At 31.2% G+C, this 24,546-nt stretch overlaps 4 protein-coding genes across 5 annotated transcripts; 3 read left to right on the top strand and 1 right to left on the bottom strand.

Moving 5' to 3' along the window:
• Positions 1-2,387: 2,387 nt before the first annotated feature.
• On the top strand, positions 2,388-6,454 carry LOC119662287. Of its 2 annotated transcripts, XM_038071878.1 has the most exons (3): positions 2,388-2,541; positions 4,942-5,029; positions 5,408-6,454. In XM_038071878.1, exon 3 carries the CDS (start codon positions 5,429-5,431, stop codon positions 6,206-6,208), a length of 780 nt encoding a protein of 259 aa, XP_037927806.1. In that variant the 5' UTR covers positions 2,388-2,541; positions 4,942-5,029; positions 5,408-5,428; the 3' UTR covers positions 6,209-6,454. The 2 variants fall into 2 exon arrangements, with proteins under 2 accessions (XP_037927806.1, XP_037927807.1); XM_038071879.1 differs by lacking the exon at positions 4,942-5,029.
• LOC119688459 lies at positions 3,364-4,758 on the top strand. Its single transcript, XM_038103136.1, has one exon. It carries the CDS (start codon positions 3,364-3,366, stop codon positions 4,756-4,758), a length of 1,395 nt encoding a protein of 464 aa, XP_037959064.1.
• Positions 6,455-11,045: 4,591 nt separating the features above from the next.
• On the top strand, positions 11,046-12,234 carry LOC119661806 (aly/REF export factor 2-like). The gene is made up of 4 exons (XM_038071296.1): positions 11,046-11,117; positions 11,277-11,504; positions 11,628-11,778; positions 11,848-12,234. Exons 2-4 carry the CDS (start codon positions 11,322-11,324, stop codon positions 12,111-12,113), a joined length of 600 nt encoding a protein of 199 aa, XP_037927224.1. The 5' UTR covers positions 11,046-11,117; positions 11,277-11,321; the 3' UTR covers positions 12,114-12,234.
• Positions 12,235-19,724: 7,490 nt separating this feature from the next.
• Positions 19,725-21,225, bottom strand: LOC119689583. Its single transcript, XM_038104449.1, has 5 exons — positions 20,599-21,225; positions 20,398-20,531; positions 20,198-20,340; positions 19,934-20,122; positions 19,725-19,874 (listed from the first exon to the last, which is right to left on the bottom strand). Exons 1-5 carry the CDS (start codon positions 21,066-21,068, stop codon positions 19,803-19,805), a joined length of 1,008 nt encoding a protein of 335 aa, XP_037960377.1. The 5' UTR covers positions 21,069-21,225; the 3' UTR covers positions 19,725-19,802.
• Positions 21,226-24,546: the final 3,321 nt, after the last annotated feature.

Genomic DNA, 24,546 nt, shown 5'->3' with positions numbered 1-24,546 from the left:
ATTCAGATATTAAAGTCGATACTGATGGTTCTGGAGATGTCTCGGCGATTTCAGTTAACTCAAATTCGGCGTTGACAAATGAACATCTTGTGCAGGATTGGTTACAAAATAATGAGACTTTCCAACATATCATCTTAGATTACGAAAACAAGGACTTTTTGATAGAGTTTTTGGACCGTTTACAACACCTTACGAAAAATAGCAGTTAGAAGCAAACAATGATTTCGGTTTTATATATGGTGTTGAGTAGTACAAAGCAAAAATTCTAGGGTTTGATGAAAATTATTACTATTAAATTAACAATTACATACAAATATACACATATCTTCATGCAACTCAACACACTGTACGTTTTAATATATAAGATAAAAGTTTTTATATGAGTCTATATGACTGACTTTATTCTTACCGTATTTAATCAAAAGTTCGGAGAAAATGTGAAACTATTTGAAATAAAAAAGTGCATGTTTCTGAAAGTTAGCTATGGAATAGCATATGACTGAAGTCAATAATTTCTAAATAATTGCATTATTGCATTATTATTTTTTAATAAAGATTTGTACATGAACAGCAGTAAAAGATATAACAAAAGAATTTAGGATGTCACGACAAACTGTACACCGTCAAATAAATAAGTTTAAAAAGCATAATGACATAAGAAACTTAACAATATGAGGTGCTAAGAGTAAAACAACGCCCATTGAAGACCGAGTCCTTCTAAGGAAAATTAAAAAAAAAATATTTTTTGGAAGCCTTAATCTGGAATGTAATTTGACGGTCAAGAATCCAATTAGTGTGCGCACTGTCCGACGACATTTAAATAAAGGAGATTATAAGAGAATAAAACCTAAGGACGTGCCGTACATATCAAAGACAAACAAGCTTAAAAGACTGGTCTTCGCTAAAGAATTCTGGAAAAAAATTCAGTAAACAACAGTAGAAAATTCCTTTGAATATAATTTATCAAAAACACATTTTTTTGTGGGATTTCCAAAGGTGCAAATGCGAAGAAGACGTCTCGTTTTTCAACGGGTTCTTTCATGTTGTGGGGATGTTTTTCATATAATGGATTCGATGAACCAAGGTTAATATTTCACTACCCTAAATGAATATACCTTTCCTTCCAGAAATAAGTTTATTAGAGCATCACTTATCCTGGAACAGGATAATGCCCAATTTTACAAAGCCCGGATGGTAACTAATTTTTTGAAGGATGTTAGTGTTACTACTTTAAACTAGTTACCTCAAAGTCCAGATTTAAATATTATAGAATACGTCTGGTTAAAACTTCTGGTTTTGAAACGAAAGAGAACAGTTTTGTTAAATAAAACCAAAGAGGAGAAGAGGAAAGGAATATCTTTAGAGGTTCTTCAAAATTTAGTAAATTCAGTACGGAGACGCCTTTAAAAAGTTATTGAAGCCAAAGGAGGTTATACATTTTACTTGAAATTTCTTCTTTTATTTACGTTTGTTAAGTTTAAACTTTGTTCTCTTAGTATTATATACTTGGCAAAGTACTTATGCCAACATATGAAATATCTAATTAATTTATATATTTTTAAGTTTCTACGAAAATATGTTTGCTTGCTTATTTGTTAATCGGTGTTCGTCTACCGATGAAGTACATTAACTTTTTATCTGTCATAATTTTCGAGGTCACTAAAAAATTTGAAAATGTATAATTTTTGTCTTTAAATTTGCAGAAGGTTTCCATAAGCCGATTTGGCTTTAGATTCAAAGGAAAGGCCAACAAAGCTGTAGAAAAATTTAATTTTAATATCTCTAATTTTTATTTAATTTAATTTATTTTTTTTTCATTTTAATTCTCTAATCGTACAAAATTTTGATCTGCTAATCAAGAACTGCTGTTTTGGCGCACTGTGTGCCGTTGATACTTTTCCAGAAGATTTTTAATCTAACAAACTCTTCATATATATTCATATCTGTTCAGTCTTCAAAAAATAGAGAATCTTGAGGATAGGGCACTTCCAATTTTATTTCACGGTCGTTTATTATATTATTAATTTTGTGATATCTTTGAAAGACTAGCAAAACTTACCTTCATATATTGTACTTCAGTGTAGCTTCATGTCATGAATTTCTACCACAGTTTTGTGAGTATAACATTTTTAGAGATAAAAATATACAAGTATAATTGTGAATATATTTAAGTAGGAACATTCCACTAATTTCCTGTATTTCTATCCAATTTAGACTTATTAACAATGCAGCCATATGATCCTGGAATGAAATTTTCAACTTCTGCGATTTTCAAGTTCGAAAGGAATAATACCGTATTAGATTCAATATTTCGAAAAATTCTGTAGTTAGCTTTGAATTATTTTCAATCATAAATTTTGAATTTTTAACCTTACATATCAAATCAAATAAAAATTTATAAAATTTTATCTGAAACTCTTGTGCAGTTTACTACATATATATTTTGTGTAGATATATCTAGTGCGGTATATCTCTTGAGTTTAAATTTTATAAGTGATTATTATAGAAAAATTTGTAGTACTCAGTGAATTGTTAATGAAGGTAAGAATGTATTTTGTAAAAAGTTTTTATATCTTGTTTTTCCGCAGAGTTTAGAGTAGACAAGTAACAATCGAGGGTTTTGTATATATTTATTCTTCTTCTTATAATTATTTTCAACATTCTACAGCTTTAAATTGATGTTTTCTTTGCCTCTTGAAAAGAAATTCCACTCAGACCTTTGTTTCGAAAGGTGTTAATTTTTTATCTTGAGCGCTTTTGAAAGAATCGTGGACATAACATAGAGTTGGATTAAGTAAATAGAAATAATTTTAAAATATATATCTATTTAGTACTACCTTTTTTTTGTGAACTCAATCAGTAAATTTTTCATATCCAAAATTTGAGATGCCACATTAGTTGAATAAAGGTATATTCGAGAGATAGGTAAACCTTTAATGGGGTTCTTCTTATAATAATTCCTGGTGTGTTGCCTTATATATATGTGTGGCGACCCAGTAGGCTATGCTTTTATTGAATTTAAAAAGGAAAATTCAATTTTAAATATTAAAAAGTTTTCGGGTTTGAGATGGTGGAAAACGTTTCCATTTTTCTCTCGTGTAAAAAGTTTGATTAAAAGATTATTAACATCATAAATTTTGAGAGTTTTATTTATTAGCAAGGTTAATAGACCCTAGCTAAATTGGTGACCCCGACGTGATCTTAACGTGCAGCCGACGTGATCTTAACGCGCAGCCGACGTGATCTTAACGCGCAGCCGACGTGATCTTAACGCGCACCCGACGTGATCTGAACAAACGGTTACGTTTTTCAAAATTACCTACTGCAATTATCACACCACCTACACTCACCCCCGCTAATACGATGCCAATACCAGCAATGAAGAAAATTGAGCGTAGCAAACCCACGAAAATTGCACAGCTGGCACCAAATCTGCGAAAAACGACAAGCAATAATTACACTGCATCCTCCACTAACAAATCACCGGCTAAGAAACACGTTGCCATAGCGCCACGCACACCTGAAATGAAGCAGCAACAGCAGCAGCAACAACTTACAACCACTTTGATACGGCGCGGCCGCCAACGAGGCATGAGGCCAGCCTACAGATCAAAGTTATTTTCTCAAGCTGACGACTTCATCAAATCTCATCAACGCTCTCCACTCTCAATCACTTTGACATGGCGCGGCCGCCAACGAGGCATACGGCCAGCCTGCACGTCAAAGTTTTTTAAATCCTGTATCGCTTGCCAATTGTCTAAAGTTAACCGACACACCAAGTCACCTTTAGGTTGTTTCGCAGGCGTAGATGAGCGTTTCCAACATGTGCATATGGACATCATCGGACCACTACCACTGTCGCAGGGTAAAAGATACTGTGTGACGTGCATCGATCGTTTTTCACGATGGCCCGTGGTGATTCCTGTTTCAGACATGACGACCGAAGTCATTGCCGGCGCGTTTATCGAAGGATGGGTAGCACAGTATGGTGTTCCTCATATTATCACGACTGATTTAGGACGTCAGTTTGAATCAACGATCTTCCGAGAGTTGTCCAGACTATTGGGTATCAAGCATATTCACACCACAGCATATCACCCCCAAGCGAATGGGATGGTTGAACGTATGCATAGGACGTTGAAGGCTGCTTTGCGATGCCATAATTCTAATGACTGGACGCGCACACTCCCATTGATTCTGCTGGGGTTACGGACTTCCCCAAAGGAAGATCTAGGCGTCAGTTCCGCTGAAATGTTGTACGGAAACCCGTTACGTGTTCCAGGACAGCTGTTGTCACAGAAATGCCAAAAGCCAGGTGAAACCGATTTCGTTTCATCACTTCGTAATGCATTGGCTCAACTGAAGACAATCAATGGCAGTAGACACGGGCATCACCCAGTCTATGTTCCGAATGACCTCCTAACCAGCAAGTTTGTGTTCGTGCGTGTCGATCGGGTGAGAGCTCCATTGGAACAGCCGTATGAAGGTCCGTTTCAAGTTCTTCAACGAGATGAAAAATATTTCGTAATTAACAGAAGAGGGAGCAGGTGCACCATCGCGTTAGACAGATTAAAACCAGCTTATTTGACTAACGATGAACTTACCGGCAAGCAGTTTTCGCCACTTCCTTTAGTCAATCATGAGCGGAAACAAGCATCCGAGAAGAAGGTTCTTAAACCGTCGGCCGTTTCTTCAAAGGTTTCGCGTTCTGGCCGAACAGTGCATTTCCCAGCGAAGTTGTGTGACTACCGCGAGTAACTTCTCTTCATGTGTAGCGCGTCGTCGCCCGTACTCCGTCGCTAGGATGGGGGTACAAAACTTTTTAATATTTAAAATTGAATTTTCCTTTTTAAATTCAATAAAAGCATAGCCTACTGGGTCGCCACAAATCTTTTGTTTTGTGTTGCTTAATTATTTAATAAATTATAATTAATTTTGTAGAAAAATTAAAGGAACACGTGATCGCTTTTGTAGAAGTTATCTTGTATTCACCACCCAGCACTAAACTGGAGATTGTTGAATGATTTGAGTAAGTGAATATCTTTAATTTTTTCTTTTGATAATATAACTAAAAAAATTGTATAATAAAAAAATAAAGTATCATAAAAAACTTGAAGTATATTAACGTAATAATATATCCTCTACATATATCCTCGGCAGTTTCTAGCTGCCAATATTAAGTGATATAAAATATATTTCATCAACAACATCATTATGATCTTCACTATAACTGGTTTTCGACCTTAGCCTCCTTCAACATTTCACTTTATATTTAACTCCTTATTATATAAAAGTTCAGTATTTTATAGTTAGTATGTGGAAACTTAACACATACTATATGGTAAGACTAAATCTGATCATAATAAACTTATTTTATGTTATTTAATAAATATTTTTAATATTTTAGGTTTTCCTGTGTTAAGTCATCATGAACAGAGATCGAACAACAAAAACCAAGACTAAGAAGCATAATTCTCCCGCTGGTGATCGAGCAGGTCCCTGTAGCTCAAATCGTATAATGGATTCATATACAGATGATCTCTATCCAACCACAGTGCAACATCGGCCAGAGCATGTGTTTCTGTATTGGCTTACAGTAGGAATTGGTATGAGTATTTATTTGGTCTGCGTTACCTTCCTGGCGCCAGCTGAATCACCCAAATGGACGACCACATGTATAACTTCTGGAATTTTGTGTTTCACGGCACTGTTATACTTTTCAGAAGTTAAAAGCAGAGCCGATAATATTAATCGTGTTGGATTTCTCCAACATTTACTTACAGTGATAGGGCAAAGCACACTTGTTGGTATTGGTTGGATTGTATTCGTAAAGGTCGTGGAAGTCACTAGTGATTCTGTCAATAAGCAACAAAGGCCTCTATTCAGAAACCGAGAAACGTCATGGAGGGAAGACAGTCTTTTCCATTATTTGGCTTATATATGCATGGTGGTCGCTTGCCTTGGACTTTGTGTTCCACGTCAAAAAATCAGTGATGTTAAAATTTTTGTTATGAATCTATTAAATCGATTTTGGCAATGGATACAAAACTCCATGGGTTTTTCAAAAGTAGATAAAAATGAGGAGGAATCAGCAAACACTCCCTACAACCAGAAAATGATACGGAGCGCTGAAAGAGAAATAAAAAAACAGGAGCGAGAGAAAAATAATAAAAAAAAAGTTAAGAAACAACAAAAGAAAAAGACCTAGTCAGGTTTAAGTTCTGGACTTAAAAATTTTCACAAATGAACGAATAAATTTTTGAACTCGGAAAATTAGTATTAACTGCGGAACTACGTATGCAGATATTATCATATTTTATATATTAAGAATTGCTTTATTTCATGACTGATAAATAAATTACAAATCTATTGAAGGTTCGAAAAATTCGGTATATAGTCTGCAAGTATTTATAATATGCAGGAAGTTAAGCGATTGCAATGGGTATTTTGAACGGATGCTTTTAAAATTTTGTTACTGGAGGCTTATTTATTCTACAATAGATAATACACAGCAAAAAAAATTTTTTTAATGTATGTAATAATCTCTTACACCTGCTAGCTCAGTCCTGTTTACACCACTCCAACTTATTATTTTTATAACAGTTTAAATACCCACATGGTGTTATAATAATATATTAATCATTAATATTTTTATGTCGTTGAAAGTCAAGCTATATTAAATAAATATTTTATTTCTATAAGAATTCAGTCAGGCACAGAACTCTTCCAACGGATATGTATATGTATATGTATATATGTATATTTATATATTTATATTTTAAAGGCATTATAACTTGCATAGAAATGTATAAAAATAGAAACAATTGAAATAGAAACATTTATATTGACTTTAAACGTACTGGAACTCGGTTAGTCAGCAGTTCATCAGGTATGGAATTAAAAACTTTTATTAAAATAGAAATGGAACGGTTGCCATTATAATTTTAAACTAATTGAGAGTAACAATCAAGTATTATTATTATTCGAAATGTGATGTCGGGGTTAAACACTTTAACGTGTGTAAGCCAACTACACTTGTGGTTGATACTTTAATCAAGTGTATTTTACATGACTCATAAGTTCTCCACAAAATATCCAACAGAGTAAGATTCTTTCGCAAACCTAGCTTTTATAGCATATATAGTCCAAATATAAATGGCCTGAAATGAAAATCACAGCGTACATTGATTTTGTGCGGATAGAATAGTATTTCACCAAACTTGTGGACTTTCTCTGTTCCAAGAACCGCATGGTTTTTATTCAGTTAACCACCTAGTAAAATATTAGATGCATCCGAAGAAAATTCGATGCGAGAAATTGTCATCCAACGCTGCTGTCTGAGCATCCAATCTGTCTGAGCATCCAATCTGTTTGAGCGTCTGTTTGACGTATTCTTCAACCTTTTCCCTAACAGCGCCAATATTTTTAGCGATGTGATCTGTTAAGGATTTGGTACATACCACGTGTAGAGTTTCTTCAAATTTATTCACAGTTTTGCCTATACAATTATGAATTATGAGCAATTATGTCGACCATAAGATCTTTTAATGATACACGAAATGTACCTACTAAAGAATCATCATTTCTATGGTAACTTTTCATAAATGTCACATCTCAGCAGTTGTACAAGCCATAAAATACACTGAAAAAGTGTTCTCAAATCAGGACCATGCAATGGATAATCTGTAATATTTACAGTAAAAGTAACAGATTCCAACGAGTTTTAAACATTTTCGTTATTGCATTTTCCTTGACATTTGTGTTGAGCAACAACTGCATTTTTAGATCGAAAATTGTTTAATTTTTTTTTAAAGTTTTTATTTTATTTTTGACATATTTTGTGGATTCCAGAGCATTCAGGGCCCGCAAATTAAATACACACAAAAATTTACAAATTCGCCTTGCAAGAAACTTCCGATTCGGAAGTTTTGTTTAATGGCGTACATAAGTATTGGTTATGATTCACAAACTGCAACCGAAAACAATTCCAAAAAAAAAAAAAATTGTGTACTTTGATAAAAAAGATATATCTGTGACTGTTTGAAGTAATATTTAATTTGGAAGTTCGTTTCTTGAAGACTCTACTGTTTTAACACTCAAGATTTTTGTGCATTCAATGTACTAAAAACCAGAAACTTCAATTTTCATCTTTTAAGTTCATAAAAAATTATTATAAACAAAAAATAATGGTTCCGACAAAGTCCCTTTGGGTACGTCTATTCTACCAATAAAGTCCAACTACTGGGTTTTATGAGTTTGTCATGAGTTTGGTTTGGCGATTATCTCTCGTATCAACAGTACGGGAGAGAAATATATTGACATGCCAAACGTTGTGGAAAATATTAGACACCAGAGATATATATATAGTGGACTTACAACATTAAGTAATGATCCTAACAATCGCTTCATCGCGTTTGTAGTATTGATGGTGAACAATGTCACCAACGCAATTAAACGCCTTCAAACTCTGAATCAAAATTCATTTAAAACTTATAGTTTAGTACAAGTTTTTGGGTTCGGGAACGCAAGTGTTCTTTGTTTGAAAAGAGCTGTTATACTGACATAGTGCAATTTTTCATGCCATTGTTATTTTCTGTTTGTGATGTTGCTGATGTTGTTATTTATTTCTTAACTATATTACAAATTTGTCGACAGCACTCCATTTAAACAACTAAAACTAGTTAGAGTGTATTTTTGAACACAAAGACTGTTCGAGACTCCAGCGCTTGAACTGACCCTACTCAAATAAGGGCGTCGGAATTGCTTGTATTAGAATAAGTTAATTTTGACAACAATAAAATAATCATATGACTGATATCCTAACATTAAAATTTAACTAATTTTATACAAGTATATGAATAAAATTTTTTTAATTATGAATTTCATTTTAGTTCTATGACAAAACATCTAATTCGATATTTTTTGTGGTTATTATAAAATTGTCTTCAACTTTAGTCATTTAGAAATGATTATTTTAATAACAAAATTTTTAACATATTAATAATAAAACGAATATAGTTACATATAGATAAAGCAATTAATTCAATTTTCCTGTATGTATTCTATGTCAGTTGCAACACTAAATCAGTTTAAGTAATCGCAAGTTTACCGCAAGTTTACTGCAAGTTTTGTGTATTTGGAGTTTGATTGGTTCGTTTGATAAAAGAGAAGTTGCGAAAATCTGTTCGATACTAGATATATTTATAAATTATTTGATATTCCAAAAATCTCTACAAATTGTCAGATTAAAAAGACATATTATAAATTGTATTTGAAAGTCCACCCAGACCGAGTTGCTGACCATGAAAAGGAAACGGAAAAATTTGAATTATTATCAAAGTTGTATCAAGTCCTTACTGACTCCAATAAATAGGTTTTAGTAGAAATAGTATATATTAATTATACACAAAGTACAGCAATAATAATTTCACTATTTTATTTAACTAAATTATTTAATTCCTAAGAGACGGCGTATTGACGTTGTAGCACGGCGATGAATATTCCACTGCATGCACAGTACGCTCCTTAAGTAATCTTTTTAAATGAGAGTTTCGAGTGCGAGTTCCTTAAGTAATCGAGGAATTTTACGTGTTCGTTTGTTTATTATATATATTATATTATGTATCCTGCAACAAGGCCTTATATGATGAGCGCAACATGATTGCCAATGCTGATATGGAAAGTAAGTTATTAAATTCGATGGATCGAATTACCGAGAAAGATATACTTAACTATTAGAACTTATATGTGGGCTATGAATTGGAAAAGTGGGATGTGAAGAGAGCATACCTCAGAAGAAGGGGAAACATTGATCATATTATGAATTCAGTTTCGTTTTTAATAGGCGAAATATTTATATTCTACCTTATTGGTATTGTGATGTGAGGATTTGTTTTTGGTTTGATAAATTTGTTAATAAAGATGTTTTTGGAAAAGTAGTGAACTACAACAACAAAAATTCTTTTATATTATTCTAATTAATTGAATTTTTGTTTGGAATATTGCCAAATACCCATCATTAGAGGTCTTGAAAATAATTATTGTGTTTAATTATTTGTAAATAGTGTTTTGAGACTGTAAGTATCAGGAATTAAACTGATGCCCTGCCAAATTTGAAGCTCAGACCCAGCGTTCATTAGCCAATTAGCATTGCGATGTCATCTTATGAGTATTATTCAAATATATGGAGTTCAACGAGATCTAATTTTGGGTCTAACCTTGTTTCAAAAAAAAACCTTGTTTCAAAAATTTTTTTAATTACATGCTGACATTATATACGAATATATGGTAAATAGTTTAAATTTTAGGCATATAAGGTTGGGAGAGAGAGAGAGAGAGAGAGAGAGAGAGTTATGAGTGAGTTATACATATTTTATTCGATATCTGCTATACACTGACTATTTAAGCGCTTTGGTGCTTATGCTGGTCTGACATATGAACAACGTATCACACAATGTATCATCACAAGGACTAATTATTGCAGTGTAAGTTTTCTTCGGTGTACAAGGCTCGCGTATCAGTGCAACCTAAACAACCACTACATACGATCCCTAACAGACCCACAGCAAATATGACAAGCGTTTTTTTGTAATTTTTTAATAATTTTTAATCAGATTAATATCCCCAACATATGAAACAAGACCTTGAAATATTTTCTGTATATCTATATATATGAACAAAATAAAAAAAATTATTTATGTTAAATGTCATATTCAGTTTTTATGTGTCCAGACAATAAACAAAGCAGAGAACTTTAAAAATTTCAAAAATTAATATTACAAATAAATTTATAGAAAATATAAAAAACATGTTATGAGAATAAATTGACCGCCTTTTCATAGAAAAACTATTGACTATTGACTACCCACCAACGACTATATAAGATATGATATATATGATATGGAAAAAGTTGTACCCAAATCATTTGAAGCAACCTATTGGTACTTTTTATATGTAGTTTACATATTCTTGAAGTTTTATATACGTAGGCGTTGACTTTACTTTTAATAAATTTTTGATTTCGTATTACTATAGTAGGTCTATTCCTCAATTGTATTAACTGAAGTGTATGTGCGCAAAATTGTTTTTACAGTTAAGGAATCGTTCCCCAGGATAGTGTAAGATTAGAATATATAATACACCATAAATTTGTTTTCAAAACACACGATGGTAACATTTCACTTATTCTGTCATAAGAAAAATTTTATTTTATTGGCATCAATGAAATTAATATCTTAACTACGTGGCAATATCGAAATAAATTTTTTTTCTTACAGAAAGTTTAGAGCGTTCACAAGGCTTGCTCAAAAAAAGTGGTTATAATGGATGCAGAACATTTTCAGTTAAATGCTTTAACTATGTCACTCGATGAGATTATCGAGGCTCAAAAGAATCAGGGCGCTGTACGCAACCAACACGCCCAACGTTTTCAACGTCGTGGCGGACAATATAAAAGTGTAAGACGTGTTATAGCAAGAAAGGCCTATCAAAAGTTTCCAATACGGGTAGGAACTTTTTTCCTTAATAATTTTATAATAAATTCTTTCTTCACAAATATCAAACCATAACTTTAAATTATTTATTTTAATAGCTTATAAGATTAATAAAAAAAACCTTAACATTTTTAGCGTTTCAAACCTATGAAGGCTTCTACAACACGTATCGGTATTTCTAACCTTTCATTCGATGTCGATGATATAGATCTCCAGACTCTATTTAAAGAATGTGGTCCAATTAAAGAGTCTTCTGTCTACTATGACCAAAAAGGCGACTCTTTAGGTAATACAAAATTTCGCTTAATATAATGTCTACTTTTGAATATGTTTTAATATATTTCATTTACAACAGGAATGGCAGAGGTCGTATATAAAACCCAACGGGCTGCTAGTACTGCGGTCAGTTGCTTTAATAATGTTAGGTTGGATGGTCGTAAAATGCACGTTCATCAGTTGCCAGAGAAACGCAATGTATGCCTGGCGTGCTTCTACAGTAAGCGTAATAATTATGGTAATGAGCGTGCTAAGTTGCGCGAACAGCTCGATAAAGAACTCGATGAATACGTTGAACGCTTCATGGATCTTAACAAGAACTCGGCCTCTCCCATGACACTTTGAAAACAATTCAAATTGCTAAATATGAACTTTAATCAATTCTTACTATAATTAATCTTTATCATGTTGTAGAAAATATAAAATACAGGTTTGAATAAACTGATGTACAATGCAAACAAACATACTTAGACCGTGTACTAGTAATGGAACTGAAATACTTAGCCATAATTTTTTCGACTTCCATTTCATTAGTTGTATAGTCCATATTAAGGCTTTTTCAATATTGATACATAATTTGAATGCTTCTTATATGAGTTGAAGAAAAATGAATAAAAATGTGGTGCAGATGTCGTCAAGATAGTTTTAATATTAAAATGTACGTCACAATCCGTTGGGTAAGAGTCAAAAGGCGTTATGTCAAATTTTTTTTAAAATTATTCAGGAAACGAAAGAAACTTGTTTAATGTTTTGATTTTTAATATTTTGTGAAGCCTTAAATTCTGTTTCTGTGCCATTATTCTAACAATATATTGATGACTTTTATAACAACTCTTAAACGACTCATAAACTTTTTCTAAAATATTATTGTTGCACTGTGCACTATTTGCAACTTGAAATTATGTGTAACTTTATAATAGGTTTTAAAAGTACCAACCTAATAAATTAGATATAAGTATTGAAGTCTTTTTAAATATTTATAAAGCAACGAATTTTGAACGAGGCAAGCCATCGAAAAATTTGATGAAGCTTGAGCAAACCAGGTTCGAATATGATAAGCTATGTATTTCCTTGTTATGATTTGTCGTCGTTTTTGGTGGACCACACTATCGCTCCATCGAGGAGGAATTCTGCATGAATCTTGAAATCCTGGTTTAAAAAATATTTCACAATTCAGTATGTATGTTAAAGCTCAAATGTCTGTTACTTTAGTATTGCCAATGGGACGACAATATGATTCTCCAAAATTGAATGTTGAGAAATGTTTCAAACTAAGCATGATCCAAATAATCAACATCGTACGGTTCTGGAATTTTTGTGTATCTTTTTATATGTAAACATTGTGGTGTGTTCTAATAAGTTATGTGAAGATCGATTTATATAAAAAAAATTACATTAAGAAAGTTATGTTGAGTAGAATTTCAGATTAAAGAAGTTATGTTAAGTAAAATAATTACATTATAACGAGACTAAAAGTTCCAAGAAAATTGTACAAAAACAAAACAAATTAGAATAAAGTTATCGGTTGAGATCGATCTTCAGACTATAACTGGAAGCAATATTTTGCTCCCTTAGCGAAAGTTGCTAAAAGCGCTCCCTTACCGGAAATCTTAATAAATTTTAAGTTATAGGTAAACGTTACATGGCAACACTACGAACAATAAAATATAACATACTAAGCTGTCTACATTCATTAAGTTTGAAGTATCTTCTGTTCAATTATAACTCTCTGACTAAGTCATACATCAAGCAATGCATTATTCAGGATTTTGATAAGCATACCCATCGTCAAAGAAATAATTTTCTTTAGACTTATGATTTCCTTTAAGATTCCGTAGAGTTGTTCTTAATTTTCATTAGAGCAAAAGATATTATTTGGGGGAGAGGAAGTGGTTTTGTCTTTCTGGACATAGTCTTGTGAAATCAGAGGTTTTTGCAATCAATTGAGCACAGTAGGTATATGCATATGTAATTTTATTTTATACTTTAATATGATTGAAAACTACTGCTTCTTTGGGACTCTAGACATACTGTTCAGTTTCGGGACCTTGCAGCTTCAATTGATTCGATCCAAGTACATATATAATCTCAGTTTTAATTTCAGATTATCAGCCAAAATTGTGTAAATTCTTTTTTGTTTTCTGCCATCAGTTGTTTGTGAATAAAACTGTGATGTCATAGTGTCGACATTACTAACTTGTAAACATTTAATGTCTTGTTTTTTAAATCCTTTATTTATTTGTAATGCCTAGTACTTTCATCTCTCTGTTTTTCAGAACAAATTTTTGTCACACTTTGATAATTTGTTATTTTTGACTACAAGGCAATCAGATTTTTCAATCTGCAAACTTTTCTTATCATGAACAAATCAACTAAGTTAAGATCCATAAGACAATTTAAACATTAATATTTAAAAATTTATTTTTTGGTCTTTTAATTTATTTGAAAATATTTAAAAATAATTCTTTAATTCTTAAAATTGGAAATAATTATAAACTTATACTTCTTATATAAATTTGAGCTATAGCAAAAGAACAATACCATGTTGTGGTAGTAGTAAGTAAGCTCTTTTATTTACTATTATTAAAATATAACATATTAACAGAAATTTTAATTTATTTTAAATTTTAATAATGTGTAACATGAGAACTACAGATTATTTAAGATAAAAACTATTAAGTTGTCTGTCTTAATTAAGTTCATATGCGATTTGAACAAAGTATGAAATAATGAGCTGTAAATCTATAAAAAATCTATATATCTATAAAAAGGATATGAAAATCAAATAAATAATATAATTATGTGATTAAAGTATATGTTAAGGTAATAATATAATCACATAATAAAAATATTATATATATTAATAGTACTCCAACAGCTTATACGTGTTTCTTGTACTTCTTACACATGCTTATCTTTCAAATTGGGTTCTCGAGCTGAGGTCGATACTTTGAAGTATTTGTGCTTGCTATTGAAACCATATGGCTGTTGCAATAGAATAAGTAGAGCTGCTGTATTTCTCAGCAAGTACATTCTATTGAACCAAGAACTGCGATCTGCATTGAAGTAGGTGTTTTGCAACGATTTTGGGCAACCGGTGATCTGACATTTTCATTACTTTATTGATATACTCAAAATGCAGTTGTAAGGTTAATGTATGCAGTAATGGCAGCCCCGATTCGAGGTGTATTCTGTGTAGCTTAAAAATTTTCTTTATGTAAAACCACTGTAATTTTTCAGTGCCATCGGATTATATATAACCCCAAACTTGCGCTGCGAAACACAATTTATCTGACGGTTGCTATGAACATTTTGTATTTTGTGCTATGACACACATATCATCTGCAAAAAATTGTTTCCCAGTGCTATTTAGTGCCACTTTTGAGTCGGAAAGTTTTTGTCGAGTAAGATTTATAAAATTCATGATCGGCGCCATTAGTACTCCCAAATATTTAAATTCATTTACTACCTCTAATTCCACCCCATTTAAGTTCCAACTATCGGTCCTTGCTTTTTTACCTCTGTTGTCTTTCACAATCATTATTTCCAATTTATTGCAATTCATTTGTAGGCTCCAAGTTTGACTATACTGTTTGAGTGCGTTTATTATCTTCTAGAGTGTTTGAGAATATTCTGCAAGTAAGACCATATCGTCCGGATACTTTAAAACATTTTCAACCTAAACTAACGCTACCAGGCAATATAGACGATATGTAATCTACATACAACGCGAAAAGTAGTGAACTTAGAAGACAACCTTGTTTGACACCACGATTTGACTCAAACTAGTTTGAAGATATTCACCATTTCAAACTGCTGTTTCGTTTTTGATATATAAGCTTTGAAACACATTTAATATTATCGATGAGATGCCAATATTACTTAGTTTCAGAAAGAAACTACCCTTATTGATGGTGTCAAAAGTCGCCTTGAAATATACTAAAAACATATACAATTTGCATTTGCTTTGGAGAAACTTCTTTGCAATTGATGGCAGCACAAAAATACTGTCTAAGATAGAGTATGATTTCCTAAAACCTGCCTGATATTCGCTCAGTGATGATAAGTTTGCACACAGTTGGTTAATCGGATAAGAAGAGCAGAGGTGATTATTTTAGTGATTACATTAAGAAAAGAAATATCAATGTAATTAGATGGATCGCTTGTGTCACCTTTTTTATACGTGAGAAATATAACTTTTTTTTTTGAAACTATCAGGTGTATTCTCTGATTCAAATATACTATATTACTGTAGACAGCTGTCAAATAACTTACGAATTTTGTTGACGCATTTTTTAGAAATTCTGTCGGTACTCTATCTACACCTGATACTTTTTTGTTTTTAGTTCGCTTTATAGCAGACATTTCTTCGATTGTGTTTATTTGAAGAGCCAATTCCTATACTGTCAAGTACGTCAAATCGAAATTATGTTGAGTGGCCGGCCTTTGAAATGGCTAGCAACTTTAATAGGTTTAAGAGTGTTTAGGGGCTTGTTCTACCGCTGTCACGGGTAAGCCCGGTATTGCAATACCATATTGTCTTAATTTTTTAGAGTTATAGACTGAACACCTTGTCATGTCACTTTGTAACTAAAGGTGCAATTCAAATAATTCCTTCATTTTTTTTAAAATAATGTTTATATATTTTCAAACTTACTTCATCAAAATCTCGTTTTAGATAAAAATTGGACTCAACATGTTCACAATTTTTAGCTGACGATACGTGTTAAGATATCGGTTGACTTGGTTTTTTAACTTAGGTAAATAGTAAGAATGTGTTGCATCAGAATAGTTTCTATTAAAATCTTTCTATTCGGAATTGTTGCTTCAATCACTGTTAACATGCGTTTTTTGACATCTTGTCTAGTTCCATTTGACAATTTAGTTCCAACTTGAAGTGACCATTTGTCCGATGGAACTATAGAAACATCCAACGAATTTAAGAATTCAAACAAATAATAATTCACAAATTTGTTGGCATTCATGATTCAATTAATTTATTTGTAAGTAACAGATCTGCCTCAGATGTGGCACCTCTATATAGGATGCTTCACTTAAGAAACTTCACTTAAATATGTCACCTATCTTTTAGTATATATTCATTGTATCAACCTCCAAATTAAATTTTTTAAATTTATGTGATCGTAGACTAAGATTTAGTGAGCCTTATCTAAAATACAATATAATTAAATTAGTAGTGAATATAAACACCACAAAATATTACAGCTCGTAGTAAATACATTAATTCGTGAGTCTTACATATGTTATATATAAGCTAACACAACATATATGTACATTTTGACACTTGTTTTTTTTTTGTTGTTAATTTCGCTTTGTATACTTCCTTTGTGTATATATAATTTCCAAAAACGAACTGAAAAAAATTCAAGTCATGATGTCTACAGAAAATCTGGTAAAACCTACAAGTGTACTCTGCTGTGGAGTGCACTTAGTACGCCCCATCTTCAAATGGTAAGTGGTTGAGATAATTTTACACCAGAAACAGAGACAATGGTGCAGAATTCTTTTTAGCGTTTTTTACGTACTCTGACTTGCGGTTGGACTACTTCTGAAACACATGTGTCATGTAATTAACTTACTTTTTGCCATTTCACAAAAAGGAAGAAAAGCGTGAAATTTACTTTAATTTGCATTTTCAAGTCATAAAACTGTAGTCACTAACACTTTAACCAACTTAATTGTTAAATATATTTTAAAGGTTGTTTTTTGAAAGAGAAAGCCACAAACACCTGCAAAGAGCTCAGTGTTACAATGACACAATTAAAGATCTGCTTTTTATAACCCAAAATAATATGAGATAGAATGACGTTTTTACATCAGCTTCTTCTATTTTCTACTATTATGTTACACGAGACCCGCATTAGTTTTTCATATTTATGGTTGAGTAATTTCATTTACTAATTATTTTTAATGATATTTATATAAAATAAATTTATGTACAATACATACACATATTTTTACTTCATATTCTATTTCAATATATTAAAAAATATTTTTTAAATTAATTGTTAACTACTCCCAGCAATTTTAACTTTAAAGTCATTTGATGGTTTTCTTTAAAGCCACTTAGAGTAATAGTCAGAGCTCCTTGGTTTGTCTAAAATCAAATTATTTACAAACATTTTAAGGTATGCTTTATTAGTAATAAAACGTTTCAGTGAAAGTGTGAGAAGCAGATTAAGTCTTCATTCTAATATCTTAGCATTTCAATTACGGCAGATCCATTCCATAAACCTATTAAGAAAAATCATACTTAATTTATAAATTAGTTTGTAAATCGAGTGATTTACAAAGTATAAGTCTTGTCATAAAATATATCCTATTTACTTGTCTTTTCAGTAATTACATTGCTTTTTTTTTTTATAGAGAGTTCAAAGAACTATTTGTCTGTCGGATGGAAACTGTGGAGAGATATAGGTAACAAGCAGAAACTATATTATTACATAAAACAAAAATATGATAATCCAGACGTAAAAATTTATTACGATCGAACTATTTATTCCGATCACACGAGGTTGCACAATAGACCAGATATAACTATTGTTGATAAAAGACGTCGAGAAGGACTCTTCATTGATGTTGCAATACCAATGACCAAAAACATGGATCGGACTTATTTTGAGAGACGTAGTCGATATGCAGAATTAGCTGTGGAAACAAAACGTAATTGGAACCGTAACAAAATTGAAATTCTTCCAATTATAATTAGTGCTGAAGGTGTAACGCCAAAAAGTTTATTGTCGCATATTCCAAGACTTGAATTAAACCAGCGAATTATTGATGACATCCAGAAAAGTGTTATAATTGATTCCTGTCATATTACTAGCAAATTTTTAAATATTAATTAATTTGAAAACAATCAAATCAAATACTAGTTAAAATAGTTTAAATAAATATATAGATGATGTGTTATATTTTGTACTGGCTTAGGCCACCAAAACTTACCAAAAAACCCATTAAGGAGAATTAAATAAAAATAATAATAATAATAATAATAGTATAATATTATTATTATAATTATAATAATAAGAATTATATATTATTATAATTATAAAAATAATAATTATTCAATATTATCATTATAATTATAATAATAGTTATTGTAATAATTATAATGATTATTATTATTATTAATAATATGATTATAATTAATATTATATAATTATTACTATATTAGTGTTGTTATATTATTATCATAAAATTATTAAACTATTACTATATATATAATAATTATACAGTAATATTATAATAATAAACATAAGCAGATGTTATAAAACAACATTACAAATATACCATTAACGCTGAGATTGATAATAGAGCTCAGAAGAAATGGATCTGTTATCGTATTAACACCGTTGATTTAGTTTTTAGATCATAACCTCTGCATGACAATTCCACAGCAGTTTTTGAAGATTATGCATATGAAATTAGCCAAATCGATATCCTATCAAAACAAATACTGATATAGCTGTACTGTTTTAAACGAAGATGGCATGGGGATCTAATATAACCCATAAATGATATATATATTTATATATATATATGTAATTATATATACCATAGTGTGAAAATACTAAGCTTTCTGCTGTTTTAGGTAGAAGAGCATATATCTGACAAACAAAAAAGCGTCACTTACACACCTTCATGTGTGATTATTATAAAATATTTGATTTTTCTTATAGTCACCTAAAAAATTTGATATGAACTATATATAGGTCATTATAATGCATTTTTTATAAGTAAAAAATATAGCAATATGCATACGTAAAGGATAGTCTATTATACTTAACCATTAGTGGTATTATTATATTCTTTTCAAATGCAATAAAAATTTATTGGAATTGAAAAATTAAAAGTTTAGTATTACAATTTTATTCATGTTATTTACAATTCTGGCATAATAAATGTAAAATATGCATATATAAAAAATATTATACTGAAAAAATATATTTTTTGCCGTTATTAAAAATTAATAAAAAATATCAGTAAAATGCGAATTGGAAAGCGTGCGTCTTATAATTTCGATATGAATTGCTTTTGATACTTCTTCATTATTTTATCTTGCATGGTCTTAATATCACTGATCTTTATAGGAAATAATTCATTAGAATATATGTAATTAGTTTTTACATCAAGTTACCTACATATAAGCAAGAATTTTTTGCAAATTTTCCAGCCGCTCCCTCATGCATATTCTTCAGTTGTTCTTTGCCATTACTAAGCATTTTCTTCACATAAGCAATACCCCTTCGTAAAGCTCTATTCCTTCTTTCATAACGTTTAACATCTTTATTCAATTTGTTTGTTTTCTGACTTATTTCTTGCAAAAGTATCTTATTTGATATTAAAAATATGTACATAAAGTTTATTAATTATAAAAGCAAATTGTTTATTTTTGGTTGACTTACTTTACACTCGTCATCGTACTTCTTCATAACAGCCTCCTGCATACTATTTTTGCGATCCAGTTTTGTTTTAAAATTTTCAATTTCATTTTTTAGTATTTCCTCCCATTTGCCATCTTCAATATCATAGTATAATTCATTAATTGCTGAAAATCGTAAATATCTAAGAGGAAATATTGATATTAAACAATTGCTACTAATACCATGTTGACTTGTAGTGGGAGATACAAATATTTCCATCTCAGAAGCATTCATTTCCAATTGATAAAACTTCAATTCTTTGGCCCGCAATTCATACTGTAATCTGTATAATAAGCCTGAATTTTTCTGCACATTTCTATTGAAAGAAGGTGTAACTAGATATATCTATTACCAGCTATAAAGTTGACAGTAAATTTATTTACCTTAATATAGATTTCACATCTTTTTGATTTCCATCAATATAGCCTCTAGGTATTTTAGTTATGAGCTCTTTCAAATCATTTAAATCCTGATTCGTTTTAATTTTATGAAGATCATGTCTAGAACACTGCTCCATTTTACGTATCCATTTATTGCCAAATTCAATTCGCGTTTGTGTATCGCCCATAAACCAACTAAATGCTGTAAATGGCATATCGCTTGCAGGGTTGAGTACATTCGGTTCCATAAAGGTTTTGTATATAACCTCAAAATCATTAAGAAGACGCTTTTCTACTTGGGTAATACCTAACATTTTTAGTGCTTCTGGCTTATTATGCTGATCCCAAAGTGTGCATAAAAGCAAATCCAATTTGCACAGTTCCTGAGTATTCACCGAGTCTTGAACTGTTGAAGGTATAGTATCTTTTTTGTCAATGCTATCGTCCATTCCTCCTTTGACGAGTTCCATCATTTAAATATGCCTTTTTTTGAAAGCAATATTATATTATCTGTAACACGTTTTATCTCTCCCTTCACAATTGTATTTGTCGCAATAAATATACAAATATATCTTTTTTATAACAATTGAATAACTCAAAATTATAACAAATGTTTCTTGATTGCTGCAATATAGCTTATAATCTATTTACAATATGTATTTGAATCTCACTTCATTTTGAACAGAGTTGCCATTGTTTAAAAAAATGTTATTTGATGAATATTTCATTACATTATACAATGTTACACAGACAGTTATGGTCACATAAAATGCGAAAATTTGTTGTTTTGAACCCAAATCAAAAAATTTAAGAATGAGAAAAATATTTATTTAAATTTGATCAAACATGACGAGGCCTTGTGACGAGACCATCATGGTGATAAAAACAATGTTGCTTAGAAATAAATCTCGGAATTCGGGCTTATTAAGAGAGAATATGTATGTTTTTATATCTTTTAAATTAAGGTACAAAAAAAACGTATCAAAATAAATATTATAAAAATTTGAAACTATAAGCGATAAATATCTGTATAACCAAATTCTTCCCATAACTTGCGGCTTTTTCCAATTTTTTATAACTGCCAACAAATTTTCCCTTGATTTCACCATAATGACACACCATAATGTGGTGCGTATTAGTTGAAGTGAACTCATACTCCTATTTTGCTTATTCTTTACAAACGTTCACAACACCCTTTACGATCATATCAGTACCCAGCAGGGGAAAGTATGATGTATCATCAATACTGCATCGATACTTTAGAATCAACCATCGTTGCCAACACGATACCAAGTTTCCTTTTCTTCTTTTCGTCTTATTCTGAAGTTGGTTATGGATAAACCTTTACTTCCTAATGTAATAAATGTCAATCTATGCATTTATAAGTACCGATACTTTCAGTTACTGTATTATCGCTAGTAGCTTCATTTATTTATTATCGGGACGCTCTACATGCGCTAGATAGTGGCTGTGGGTCCCACCGCTGAATCGTCTAATTGTCCAATCATCCTAATCGTCTATGATACCAAGTAAATATATTTTTGTACATTGCATGTCATTGGAAAACCATCAATGCTTTATTGATACCTAGTCACACTTATAAGCATCATGGTTTTTAGATGTAAAAGAAAGTGTGGGGAATCAATATAATTGTGTGGTGGAATCTATATAATTGTGTGGTGAAAGTAAAATCATTTTGTAGAGTAATTTTTATCGTTGCCACAATGCATTCAAAAGTATCAACAAAGAATCAAAAAATTAAAATAAAAATCATTTATATTTGGAAAGGAAAATATGTAAATATGTATATATTTTTTTTTAACATCGTTGCTTCTATAAATTGCTATGGCCATGTTATGTGGAGTGTCTCTGGAATGGCATGAGTATAATTGTTGTTGTTTTTAATGCATATTACAAATTTGAGAATGAGAGAAAAAACAATATGGCCGTTTAAATTCCGGCATGAGAGTCGGCGTATTTGTGCCTCGGCACTAAGGCAAAACAACGTTGTTGAGTAATGAATTTCAGAATTTGCGCCTTTTAGGAGTAAATTACTACAATTCTAATACGTTTTGAAGAAAAGAATGGCAGTAACCAACACAGCCTTTTTTTTATAAATCGCTAGTAATATAATTATCACACTTTCCGATTTTAAAGAAATACGTAAGTACTGTTAACAATTATTGTAAGATAATATAATAGTAAATTTACACTATCACAGCCTCTATGAGTTTTTCTTACTAGTTATTTTTGGTGGCATATTGAAAGTGAGCATATCTGAATTTGCTTTTAAATTTAGGCATAGCCAAGAAGTACCAAGAAGTAGTAAAAATACAAAATTGGCATTTCTGATGTGACAATCTGCATAACATGCATTTTCGTCAAAGCCCGAAAGAGCGAATTTTGCCGTGCCCGAGGCACTCTGCATAACATGGCCCCTAGTAATGTACTGAGTTTTAAGAAATTACCGTCTCATAAACAAATTGTTTTTCGATGAAATCGAATATTTTGTGGAGTAATTGTCAAAGTAGACATTTATTGGTATCTAGAAAATAAGAAAAAGTTTTTCTTATGTCAAGAAATTTGAAGTATTCTGTTGTGAGCAAAAATTATTATAATAAAAATTAACGACATAAAGTGATAGAGGAACATTTCGTAGTCTTCAGCAACAAATTTCAAGTGGGAAACAAATTAAATATATAAAGATTTTCGTGGTAAGCTATTAAAGCCCTAATGTCAATATTTGAATGTTTTTTATTTCCTTTAGATTTCTAAATCTAAGCAAAATAAGCGTGAAGCAGGTAAGCATATAACATTTATTTACTTAATATGTATATATATATATATATATATATATATGTTAGAGAAAAAGTCTTTTAAAAATCCGTTTCTGCAATGCTCTGTGCAGTATCACTGTCTCACTCACTTCCTCCTTCTGAAGTAACTGTTATCTTCACATACACAGACCACTTTTTGACAAGTAGGGTAAACAGACATAGCCTACTATCTGTCAATCATTTATAAGGTGACCATATGTCAACAGGGTGACTCGTCTCTAACACGGCCATCCTGCAATACTCATCGACCACGATGAGGAATCGCGTCACAAAACCAATAAAATTCAGAGAACATGTAACTCAGAGGCAATTTTCCACTTGTTTACACGACTCAATTCAAAACCAATAGAATTCAGAGAACATGTAACTCAGAGGCAATCTTCCGCTTGTTTACATAACTCAATACAAAACCAATAGAATTCAGAGAACATGTAACTCAGAGGCAATCTTCCGCTTGTTTACATAACTCAATACAAAACCAATAGAATTCAGAGAACATGTAACTCAGAGGCAATCTTCTGCTTGTTTACATGACTCAATACAAAACTAATAGAATTCAGAGAACATGTAACTCAGAGGCAATCTTCCGCTTGTTTACATAACTCAATACAAAACCAATAAAACTCAGAGAACATGTAACTCAGAGGCAATCTTCCGCTTGTTTACATAACTCAATACAAAACCAATAAAACTCAGAGAACATGTAACTCAGAGGCAATCTTCTGCTTGTTTACATGACTCAATACAAAACCAATAGAATTCAGAGAACATGTAACTCAGAGGCAATCTTCCGCTTGTTTACATGACTCAATACAAAACCAATAGAACTCAGAGAACATGTAACTCAGAGGCAATCATCCGCTTGTTTACATAACTCTAGTTTTAAAATTCAAACGTCATATTTACCATATTCAATCATCAGAATCACACGTCAGCATGTTCCATGATTTCAAACATCAAACATTTATCACAACATTTAGACAGGGAAAATTATATCTATTCATTGCAAAATATTTTAATAGTTACTTATCTTATTCATGTTTGTTGTCATCTGTCATATGACAATGGGTTTCAGTGCATCCCTTGCAGCAATTATAAAGTTTCTTGAATTAAG

This window comes from Teleopsis dalmanni, chromosome X (assembly GCF_002237135.1).
Source record: "Teleopsis dalmanni isolate 2A chromosome X, ASM223713v2, whole genome shotgun sequence".
Taxonomy (NCBI): Eukaryota; Metazoa; Arthropoda; class Insecta; order Diptera; family Diopsidae; genus Teleopsis; species Teleopsis dalmanni.
This window is presented reverse-complemented; position numbering and strand designations above follow the sequence as displayed.

Excerpts from the sequence above, each read along its gene's own strand:
- LOC119662287 (XM_038071879.1), top strand. The coding sequence starts at position 5,429 with ATGAACAGAGATCGAACAACAAAAACCAAGACTAAGAAGCATAATTCT.
- LOC119689583 (XM_038104449.1), bottom strand. The coding sequence starts at position 21,068 with ATGATGGAACTCGTCAAAGGAGGAATGGACGATAGCATTGACAAAAAA. Across the intron at positions 20,341-20,397 it reads TCCCACTACAAGTCAACATG|CAATTAATGAATTATACTAT; the intron begins GTATTAGTAGCA and ends TACGATTTTCAG. Across the intron at positions 20,123-20,197 it reads AGTACGATGACGAGTGTAAA|ATACTTTTGCAAGAAATAAG; the intron begins GTAAGTCAACCA and ends ATATCAAATAAG.
- LOC119688459 (XM_038103136.1), top strand. The coding sequence starts at position 3,364 with ATGCCAATACCAGCAATGAAGAAAATTGAGCGTAGCAAACCCACGAAA.
- LOC119661806 (XM_038071296.1), top strand. The coding sequence starts at position 11,322 with ATGGATGCAGAACATTTTCAGTTAAATGCTTTAACTATGTCACTCGAT. Across the intron at positions 11,505-11,627 it reads ATCAAAAGTTTCCAATACGG|CGTTTCAAACCTATGAAGGC; the intron begins GTAGGAACTTTT and ends TAACATTTTTAG. Across the intron at positions 11,779-11,847 it reads CCAAAAAGGCGACTCTTTAG|GAATGGCAGAGGTCGTATAT; the intron begins GTAATACAAAAT and ends CATTTACAACAG.